This window comes from Aedes albopictus, chromosome 1 (assembly GCF_035046485.1).
Source record: "Aedes albopictus strain Foshan chromosome 1, AalbF5, whole genome shotgun sequence".
Classification (NCBI taxonomy): Eukaryota; Metazoa; Arthropoda; class Insecta; order Diptera; family Culicidae; genus Aedes; species Aedes albopictus.
Window position 1 is genome coordinate 199,190,335 of NC_085136.1, and position 11,575 is coordinate 199,201,909.

At 45.1% G+C, this 11,575-nt stretch overlaps 1 protein-coding gene across 1 annotated transcript in view; it reads left to right on the forward strand.

Annotated features, from left to right (window-relative positions):
* The window catches only part of LOC109432128 (RUN and FYVE domain-containing protein 2), a 31,353-nt gene extending 24,283 nt beyond the window's left edge, over positions 1-7,070 (forward strand). The window contains exons 8-9 of the mRNA XM_062857789.1: positions 6,071-6,287; positions 6,351-7,070. Of these exons, the coding sequence (XP_062713773.1) occupies positions 6,071-6,287; positions 6,351-6,770 (637 nt within the window). The 3' untranslated portion in view covers positions 6,771-7,070. The remainder of the gene's footprint in view (positions 1-6,070; positions 6,288-6,350) is intronic.
* Positions 7,071-11,575: the final 4,505 nt, after the last annotated feature.

Here is an 11,575-nt window from a genome sequence, read left to right on the forward strand (position 1 = left end):
TAACACGAACATTTTTCTGCTCTCATTTTTGATGTTTTAACCGTTAAAACGACAACAACCTGAGTTTTCAAAACTTGCAAAATCATAACATCAAAATTAGTTTTCAATTTGCTATCAGACTTTGCTCGGGTAGTCAGTCCAACCCAATATATATTTGCTTCTAACTATTCTGCAAGTATCAAGAACTAATACCGCATGCGCCGTGCTTTGGCCTCCAGGGCTTCTTTTTGCCCCGAACTTTTATTTCCATCCACGGGCTAGGATCCAACCCAGTAAACCGACGCCACGACAGCTATGCTACCAGGGTGTTCAACGCACGGCCACTTATGTGATAGAAAGGTCAAGTTCAACCGGAGGGCATCGATATGACATGCGTAGCCGACTTCGAACCCTTGGAATACCTCTAGATTAGCGCCTGAACTAGCCACTTTTCGAGTCTACGTATCACCTCCCCAGTAGCTCCGAGACGATTTGGGAGATAAAACGGCATTTCATTCATGATCGCCCTTACACATCTTCTGGATAGATTGTGCGGAATATTATATCCACCATATGTGGCAAACATACCGTGCGAAAACGCGAGGCTAGTTCTTCACACATTTACCATGTCCCGGATGATGTCCAATAGCACAGCGGTGTTCACCAGTAAGCACAAGTTTCCGGCTATTCTCGCTACGTCTACACTAAGGTGCCCACGGGCGGCGTCGAGCATGGTGCTAAGTACCGAAAGTTGTCGTGGTAAGCTGGAAAGTAATTATAGGCACCTGAGGGTTGCGAGCGCGTACCGTATCGTGGCCCACGATGCGCTCTGCGTCATCACTGGTTTGGTGCCTATCAGCATCCTTTCAGGGAGGACATAGAATACTTCCAAATGCGCAGCACAAGAGGCATATGGCAGCGCAGTGCGCGTGGGACAGTTCCAACAAAGGCAGGTGTACCCATAGGTTGATCCCGAGGGTAGATAGTTGGATTAACTGGCACCATGGGGAGGTAACATTCCACCTGACCCAAGTCCTTTCAGGCCATGGATGCTTCTGGCAGCATCTGCTCCGTTTCGGTCATGTGTCCGATTTGTGCTGGTTTAGAGGATACGGCGGAACACGTTTTGTTCGTGTGCCCGCGTGGTCCAAGAATTCGGAGTCGGCTACGTAGGTCATACCGGTGCCCTGCAGTTGAAATCGACCCTTACAGCGATTAAGTAGCCGCGGGAAGAACATCCTGTTAGCGTTGCTGTCGTGGCGTCGATCTACTGGGTTGGATCCGAGCCCGTGCTTGGAAAGGGGTCCCCAGTAAGGGTCGCGGCAGGTGGAGGCCCTACTATTAGCAACCTTATGGTGCAGCTGATAGGGCCTGAAGGGTAGTGATACCTTTGCCTTCAGCAGGTCAGATCGTGTTGCTGGTTCGCATCAGTTCTTGATGCTTGCAAAACAGTTGAGCGCGGGCGTTGTAGTTGACCCTGTCCGCCTTCCGAGGACAAAGGGAGTGATGAGCACCACTCGGGAAACTGGCTAAGCGCCTGCTAAATTGGTGGACTCTTCAAAGCGAGTCATCGATGTACGTTGCTGCAGGCTACGCAGCTAACCTTGAGGATGCGATGTGCACTAGGTTCTCTCTGAAGCAATACCTTCCTGGTGGTTCCGGAAAGACGTAGGGTTTGGTGACCATAGGAATGTATTTAGTGGGTCGAGGAGAGAGTAGTCATGGCTTTTACTGTTGTTGTATGTAGAAGATGGCCTTACACAGATTGAAATAAGAGTGCAAAATTTTGTGACATATGATGCACTTATTTGTGGCGTGGGTTATCATATAAGTTTACATGACATATCATGTAAACTTCCATTAGATGTCATGTGTTTTATCTTGACTAAGTGTTTACATGACATATAACCCAAATTTACATGATATACCATGTAAACCATCATAACATTAACACCAAAATGACCAAAATGAAGTTTACATGACGTGTAAATCTTATTATTTTTATCTGTGTTAACCCCACACTACCCGGACCTTCCTGTTCAGGTGTCTGTTGAGCAAATTGTCCCTTCATGGTTTAGAAGAAAAAAAAATAGGGTCTGGGACCATTTGCTCCGACCTTCACTTGTTAACAGTCATCACTTCAGTTTTGTGATGAACTTATTCCAGTTTCATGGAGCTCATCTACTCCCCCACAACTGCGATCGAATGGGCTGCAGTCAATTTCACTTCTTTGATTCATCGTAGACCTCCAGAGTAACATCGTAAGCGAAGCCACCTATGCGATGGCTGCACTTACTGGGAACTTAAACCTCAATACCTCGTCGAACATGACATTCCATAACACTTGACCCAGGATGGAGCAATCCAAGATTTTTGAGGTTATGTAAAATCACTTCCAATCCACCTCTGTGTCGTAAAGTAGCGCAGAACTACTGTACAGTAGTATTAGGCTTTGCGGCTTCCAAAACTACGAAAATAATTCCTCGTCCAAGCATTTCTGCGTAACAGATCTGAACACTCCGGGAGCCTCTGCAATAGCTACTTTTAAGGCCATTTGCGAAACTCCGTCTTGACCTGGGACCTTACATATGGTCAGGGATTTTGCCATGCACGCATGTTCCCCATCAGTGACCCTCTATTCCAGCCCCAATCCCTGATGTCCTACGAAAAGAGGCGAAGGATTAAGATCATGACGTGGAAAGAGTCCCTCGATGATCCCCTTCGACATCTCTGGAGACTGCTCTTTAGGAGCCATTACACCTCTTGTCTTGGCCTTCAGAATCCTGTAGGCATCACTTCAAGGTGCAATGTTGGCACTCTGACAGACACCCTCACGGGTTTTTGCTTGTCCTTATCTCGGTTTTTAGCGCAACTGTGGTAGCGGCGAACACCACCCGTCGTTCACTTCGCTCCTCAGCAGAACGTGCTCCGCCTTCTAGCCCGTAGACAAGTGCGACGCCGGTTTGCAGTCGCTAGAGTCCACCAGTACGCCGGTGGACTCATATTCCTTGGGTGAACGTGCCTAGACATGGTCCCATGCATGCACGCGATTGCACTCCTACCAGCCGGTCTCCGTTCACGGTGGAACGCCTCCCTGAATGCCGTTAAAGTATGATGTCTTTCACCTACGAGGCCTTGAGCGTGACCTCTTCCTCCGTCCGCTGCAAACTGCTATTGTAGTGAAGTTGCCAGCTATGAGCGTAGGCATCATCTGGCCTCCAATTGGAATTATTTGTTAGGCCAGAATTACAAAAATTAACGTCGATGATCGACTCCCCTCCGTTCCGGCTGAAGGTACTTTCAGTACTGAGCCACATCGACATCATGCATTGTCAGTGCCTCTATCAGGATTTGACCTTGCTGGATCTTGGAATGGCTTCCCAATTCCGCGGACCAAGCATTGAAGTCACCCGCAATAGCCACCAACATTCGCCATGTGCTTCGACCGTGCTCGTCATACATTCCAGCTCACGGTTCCTGGTTCCGGACACCTAAGCAAACCTCCGGTTGCTCGTGGAACGTCAGATACTTTAACGGACTTTTTGACGTCCGCCAAAGGTAGCTGAACCAAAGCTATCTGTGTCCCTGCCGGCCTCTTCCGTAGCCACCGGCATCTCGCACTGTTGCCGCAATGCCGTGACGAGCTCTTCCACATCGGTGACCTCGTCTAGGGTTTTCATCTACAGAGTCACCTCTTGTGTGAGAGCCCTCACCTCTACTCCTTCTTCAAGGACCTCATCTGCCAACCTGTTGTAGGCTGCGCCCTTATCGCGCTTCAGCTTCAGGATCATCTCGCCCGTGCGAGTACGTCTGATGCTGCGCACGTTGGCACCCAGACCCTCGGGCTTGGCGTCGCTTAGCATCGCCTTCAAGACCTCCGAGTACTTCGACTGTTCTGTCTGGATGATGAGTGAGTCGCATTTCTCGCGCTTGGCACCTACTCTTTTACGCCTTGGTTTGGCGTCCCTCACTACTTCTACCTGCGGCTTCGACTTATTCCTCTTCCGCTCTACCTTAGTCCAAGGGGAGTCCTTCCCTTGGTTCGCCCTACTCTGTGGCTGCTAATGGTCTACCAACGATCGCAACCCTCTTGTTCCCATCCTTCCGGGACGGGCTAGCCTTTTCAGGCCCACTCTTCTCAGCTTCCTGGACGCCTGGGGTCCGACTCGCCGACATTGCTGCCGACCTTCGGGGTATGTCTTCGCGAGTATCGCGTGTTCCTGCTTGGCATCATCCATCGACTTACGAAGTCGCAACAAGTCCGTTTTCAGGTCCGTACTAATGTTGGACTTCGTGGGCGAAAAGTCGATGATGTTGCCAAGCTGCTGCTCAGCCACCTCGATTGCGGGCAGTTTTTCTCTGTTTTGGTTGACGGCCCTCAACGACCACGCTCCATCCAGTATCTCCACCGGCTGGCTTGCTCCCACGCTGGAGTTGCATCTTACCCCGCTCGTTCGACACGTTTTAATTCGACACTTTTTAATTCGTACCCCGCTTATTCGACACATGTCGAATTAAAAAGTGTTGAAATGTCACAGCGATGTACACTGTAAATGCAAAACAGTTTAATATTCGCTTATACTCGCACCCGCAGCAGCTCCTCTTGCAGACGCTAATTCCGGAAGTTCTGTTTTGGTGCTATTTGACGCCCAAACCGCCTAGAGATCAACCGGAATCGACTGAGGATGGCAACAATCGTAAAAAGAACGAGCTTTTCATTCGCACCACCGCAATATCTGTTGAAATTATGTTTCATAACAAATCCGGAAATCAAAACAAAAACAAAAATAGAGTTGCCAAATTTCAATGAGCAACGTGGTGTAGGGTGACCAGTTTGTCGAATTAAAAGTTTACCCCGGTTATTCGACAACAGTCGGTGTCGTATTAGCGGGGTAATACGGTACTCAGCTTCTCGCAACTATATCCTCCCTTTCCTTTTACGGAGACCTCGGAGATATTGTGTTTAGATTAATAATAAACCTGACGCAACAATTTAACGCCACTTTGAAGCGGTTAATGATGTAAGCTGAAGCTTGTGGTAAAACAAAATCACAGAACAAAAGGTGTGGGTAGATTAGTGTTTTGAAGAGCATCAATTGGGGTTTTTAATTTAGAAAAATCTATTCATTTTTTGATTTTATACAAAAGAGCACTTTTTTCTGAGCCACTAATGATTTTTTTCAGATTTTAGAACTTTATGTTGATACCCAAAATCAATTTCAAAGAGATTTTTCGAAATCGCCTTTTGACTGCTGGGCAACTGTTTGACAGCTCCGCCCAGTACAAAATGCAACGAGGGGTGATTCGACAAATCTCTCCCATACAAACTACAAATTGATATTTAAATAGGTTCCCGCGGGCACCAAAATTCATGAAAATTTGGATTTCGGATCTGCATGCCGAATCAGAATGTGGAACTATGTATCTCAACACCGCTAAAGAAGCCAATTTGGTTTGGACATTAAGGGCGGACGGGACGGTCGAGAAAATATCCGCCATTGCTCTGTTGCTACTAAGATGGTAATCTCAGATTCTACTTCATATTTTGCAACAAAAACCTATCATTGTGTATGCTCACTTGCAGTGCATATGCTGATTGGTTTTCAGCATCTTTAGTGCGATAGGTCTCGAGATTACCATCTTCAAAATCGCGAGGCAAATTGTTAGAAAGAGAGGCAAGATAGGAAAAATAACACGGCGTCCCGTTTCACCTTAAGACATGCTGATTCCATTCTTAGAGTTCGAAGAGATGCATATATTTTACCGCATTGTTTCAGTAAGAATGAATCCCATTCAAAATTATCCTAAATGGTGATTCCTAAGCTAAGGACTTAAGGACTGTCTTGAGAATGGTGATAGACTCATAAACCTTTAGGTACAACAATCATCAGGTATCAGTAGGTCGGCTCCAGAGGCACGTTCTCCACCATTTGGGAGTTTTATGCCATCAACAATCATACAGCATTACCCTATGTATTCCTAAGTCAATGCAATCGCTAGCAACTTCAAAAGCAGTAATAGACTATAAATAATTAAGTTCTTTTAAGTATATGATTTAAGCAATGTTACTAATATTACTTTTTATGCACAGATATAACTCCGAATCCGTTAGTCTGAATGCTTTGCAAGAAACCTCGCAAGCCTTATCGCTTCAGGTAGTGTCTTGCGAGCAGCGAGCTACACGTGCCGAGGCCGACTTACGTATCGAACGGGAATGGAGGACCGCTATGCAGGAAAACGAAGTCAAACACAAGGAGCAGATTAGCGCTCTCCAGTTGGAACTGCAGCAAATCGGTGATGAATTGAAGGTGATGATTTAATCCGTCTCTATATTGCTTCACAAAGGTGTGTGATTAAAAACTTGTTTCTAGCACCACAACCGTACTAAAGCCGAACTGGAGAAACTACGAACACAATGGGAAGAAGATCAACGAACTCTTGAAGAACTGGGAGTGCAGCTGAGCATCAGTAAGTTGCAGATTTCCGATTTGAAAGATAAGGCATCACATCAAACTGGTAGCGAACGGACTGGTAGCAGTAGTGAGGCGAACAGCAGCAACGGAGCCGGATTTTGGACCTCCGATAAGGGCGTTTCAAACTGTAAGAGTTGCAACAAAGAGTTCAGCATGACCCGCCGGAAACACCACTGTCGAAACTGCGGAAATATTTTCTGCTCGAGCTGCTCCGAGCACATGTCTGTGATACCGGGTGAAGCCAGTGGGAAACCGATGCGGGTTTGCGATTCCTGCTGGCAGAAGTTAGCAAGTAGTCCCACTCCTATTGCCAAGTAAAACTAAAAAAATAATAATCAAGGTAGGTATCAAGTGGCAGATTGAAACCAGAAATTCTTCCTCATTGCTTCTTTCGTGGATGAAGTTGCAACACTGTCCATTTTGAGGGTCGACACCTAGTGCAAATTAAAAATGTTGAACATGCCTTACTGACACCTAGAATAGTGAATTAGTTTTAAATAAATCACGAAACGACATCAGAATTAATGTTTGTAAGATAAAAGAGATATTTAGCTGTTTTATATAAATTATTTATCGATTAGGAGGTATTGTTTCGAAAATAAAAGATTTATAACGAAACGAATTTTTTAAATTTACGTGATAATATTTATTCCATTCAAACATTTTGAAAGAAAATTATGCTAAGTTTCTGCATGGGATCGGTAAAACGTTTCTTGAGCGATTTCCTTTCAAAACGAAACAACATAGGTATCAGGCAATCTAGTGGATAAGGCCAAGCGATCTGTCGTTTTCTGGTCCAGGTCGCACGAGGGCTTCTCAATAGCGAAGATCAACCGGGTGTACTACTGCAGTTGTTATGCCCCTCCCAGCTGGCCGGTAGACCAGTTCTCGTCTATCACATACGTCTATGCTGGATTCGCTATCAAGCGCACTAGTGGGATTGAGTCCCGTGGTCATCGGTGGAGACCAAGGTGAATACTTAAAGACAAACATCTTGAAATCCCGCTTCAAAATTGCATAGAAACTTCAGACGCACAAATCTCAAGAAGCAAGCTTCAAACAACAATGTATTTCATTATAATGTTCTTGCTCACTTGTAATTAGCCTAAAATAAAAAGCTCAGGTGCACTGGTTTTGTTTACGAAAAGATTTGTGCCCTCGAAATCGTGAGTAGGTGCCAAAGTCAGCCATTGTGGCGGCCATTTTGGGATTCTAACAAGTCTGTCCTTAAACGCCTGAGCGATTGAGTGGGGTAGCCGCTTGCAGAGTCTATCATTGATGTGACCTTCTGGAGCCCGGGTCACGATTTGATAAGCCGGCATTTGTGGAGCGATCGCTTATGGAGGGTAACACCGACAATCTATCTAACGATGATCTAATAGTCGGAACCCTAAGCCGTGCATGTGACGCCACTATGCAATAAGTGTAAAGAAGTGTTTCTTGTTTAAGATAAATGCAGAGAATGAATGTGTAGTGGGGCAACGTCAAAGAGAACTTCGAGCGCTGCCGTGGGAGTTGAAGTGAACACTCCAGACATCGCCATTGAGCACATCCTTTGGACCTAATTTTAATTGTATTCCCTATTTTCCAGGTTTTTTCAAGTAGTAGACACCCTGAGCTACCTGAAGGGCTGCTGTTGCACATACCGTCTAACAATGTTAGGTAGTCGTCGACAGGAAACAAACCCGCTATTATTGAGTTGCCTCAATAGCGTATCTGCTACGAGATTCCACAGAAGTGGAAGTAAGACTCCCCCTTGGGGGCATCCACAAACACTCAATTTCCTAATCGCTGTTTGACGCAATGTCGAGAAGAGATGTCGGTTTTTGAGCATTTGGTAAACCCAATTGGAAATCAATGGAGATATACCATGACTCCGTGCGGCTTCCAATATGGCAGCGAAAGGCATATTGTCAAAAGCATCCTCGATATTTAAGAAAACACCTAATCAAGATTGCTTTTGCGTAAATGCATCCTCAATGTCGTAAACAACCATGTGTAAAAGAGTCACACTGGACTCTCCAAATTGGTAAGCATGTTGGTTCACATGAAGAGGCGCGTTGGCCAGATAAACATCACGGATGTGATGATCGACAATGCGTTCTAAGCATGTAAGAAGAAAAGAGGTCAAACTGATAGGTCTAAAGCTCTTTGCTTTTTCATACGACGCTCGACCCACTTTCGGAATAAACTTCACAGTAATATTCCGCCAGGATTTGTAGGCTGACCATCCGTCCCGTATTTAACGGGACAACAAAATTTTCAAGCACTCGTCACTAGAACATAGTTAACATTTTTGACTCAATTTGACTTTTCAGCTGGAATAGCATTATTAACAACATACAGTTCTGTTTTTAGACATTGATTTCCTTTTTGTTGAGTTTCCAAAATGTGTCCCGTATTTAAACGGGATAAATCTGGTCAGTCTAAGGATTTAGGAATCTGTAGCAAAACTGCAAGCAAGTAGTTTTTTCTAATCATGTTTGAAATAAACAAATCTTTTCTGAAGCAAAATAGGATATATCTCATCTGTTCCAGCAGATTTGAAAGGAGCAAAGCTATTTACTACCCCTATTCGCATAACAGTCCCATGTTTGCTGGGTTTCCTATTCACATGGGACTGTTGTGCGAATGTGGGCAGTTTAGTGCCCACTCAATCGATTCTATAGTTTGTACTCCGAACCGAAGCTAAAGAATCATAACTACAAGAAAAGACATCAGGTTCATCCGAATCCACACATCCGGGGATGTGTGTACTGAATACACTTTCCAAAACTTCCTCATCAGAGGAAGTCTAGTCGTCATTTGGCGAACGAAGTTCGTTCACTTGGATTTTTTTTAGATTTTGCAAGGATTTCGGTTAACCGACTGACTCCACTTAAACTGGAAACATGTGTACAAAGGTTTTTCCAGCCGGATCGTTCAGTAGACCGGAGAGCTTTTTGGTAGGCCTTGCGAGCCATCCTGAAAGCCTCCAATCCAGCCGAACGTCGTCTTTTCCAATTCTTTCTGCATTGTTTCCTGAGCTTGGCTAGATCAGATTTCCACCAAGGGGGGTTGCTCTTGTGATCTTTACAGATCGTATTGGGCAAGCCTCTTCAAAACCTTCCATGATGAAGGCCGTTGTAGTATCAACGGCATCATTTAAATCACTTGGAGTGTCAATGGAAGGTGAGTATCCATGTTATTTGGCCGCAACCAAATGAGTGAAGAGGTCCCAGTTGGTGGATTCCTGAAACGCAACATTTGCGAAGTAAATTTAAATGTTTTAAAAAAGATGTAGCGATGATCAGATAAAGATTCTTTATCTGACACATGCCAATTGGTCAACACGTGATTAATGCTGTTAGATAAAAGCGTAATGTCTAACACTTCATCTCCAGCAGATACCATGAATGTTAGGCTATTGCCTATGTTAAGACTTAAGACTTAGTAATGCACGATCTGTACTACTTAAGTATTCCATAAAACTGAAGCCTCTCAAATTAATGTCTGAGCTGCCCAAGATGATATGGTGAGCATTAGCATCACTGCCAATAATTAGCGGAAGGCCTTTTGAAGTGCAGTATGCGATGACATGTTTAAAAGCATCCGTAGAGGACGGTTAATCATGCGGTAAATACACAAAACAATAGACGTATTTCCTGTTAAGATTACCAACAGAAACATCAAATATGATAGCACATACACTGTGGTGCATAATTGATCGGACAAACGCTGATTTTCATACAAAATGGCCATGTTTGAGATGCTGTAACAATGGTTTGCTTTGATGGTATTGTATAGAGTAGTAACCTACGATTTGTTAATTGTTATCCTTGGCAACCCTAGCTACCGACACGCTTATTAGCAACCACTTGTTTAGATGTAATAAACTGAAAATATATTCATTAGTTCTTCAAAGCTCAACCAGCAAACACGCGTTTTCCATTCCTCTCAAGAGGTTGTGGGCCCAGAGCTGGCAAAAGCTTGAAATAATCGTTTGACAAAGTTCGTGCAAGTTTCCGGAATGGTTCTTCCAAGGGATAACCAGAGTTCTCGTGGCGGTTCAAGCACTAGCGGAGGAACGGGAGGAATCGGTGATGGCGGAGGCACAACTGCAAGTGGAGTTGGTGTGCGGCCTGGAGCTCCGGTTCGAACGTTTGGAAGTGCAGTAAATCTACCGGCCATGGAGAAGCTCAAAGGAAGGCAGAATTATGCATCGTGGGCGTTTTCAATGAAAATGGCGTTAATACGTGAAGGTACGTGGCGTGCGGTCAAGCCGTTGGAAAATGTTGCAGTCGACCCGGATATGAGTGACCGAGCATTGGCGACTATCTGTTTAAGCTTAGAGAAGCACAACTTTAGTTTGGTCAAGCATGCGGAAACCGCTCAACAAGCATGGGAGAAACTGCAGCAAGCTTTCCAGGACAACGGGCTGATTCGACGATTTGGTCTTCTGGACAAGTTGACGACGATCAAGTTGGAAGAATGTGATTCTGTGGAAGATTACGTCGATAAGTTGGTGACAACATCAGATGATTTGAGTGAAATCGGTTTTGAAGTCAACGATCAATGGCTGGCTTCATTGCTGCTGAAAGGATTGCCCGAATACTACAATCCGATGATTATGGGCCTTCAAGCATCGGGCATGGAGTTAACCGCGGATGTAGTGAAGGCGAAGATAATCCAAGACGTCAAATGGCCTTTGAAGAGTTCCAGCGCTGAGGGTGCTCTCTATTCGAAACAGAAGTGGAAGCGTACGAAAGGTGGTGCAGAAAAGAAGAACGGTACCTGTTTTACCTGCAAGAAACCGGGGCACTACGCTGCTAATTGTCCTCAGAAGCAACCTTCAAGTTCTTTCAAGCCTAAAGGTAAAGCTTTGTGTGTCTCGTTAGCGATGGGATCCGGAAGAGAAGAAGATTGGTATTTTGACTCCGGGGCAACTTCGCACATGACGCGGACCGAGGAAGGATTCTACAAGCAAACGGACTGGGTACAATCAATCGACACCGCAAGTAGTCAAAGCATCAAATCTGTGGCTAGAGGATCGGTGAAGCTGGAACTGGAAGAAGGGGAAATAGAAGTAAAAGACGTTTGGACGGTGCCGGACTTGACAACGAACCTGCTTTCCATCAGCAAGA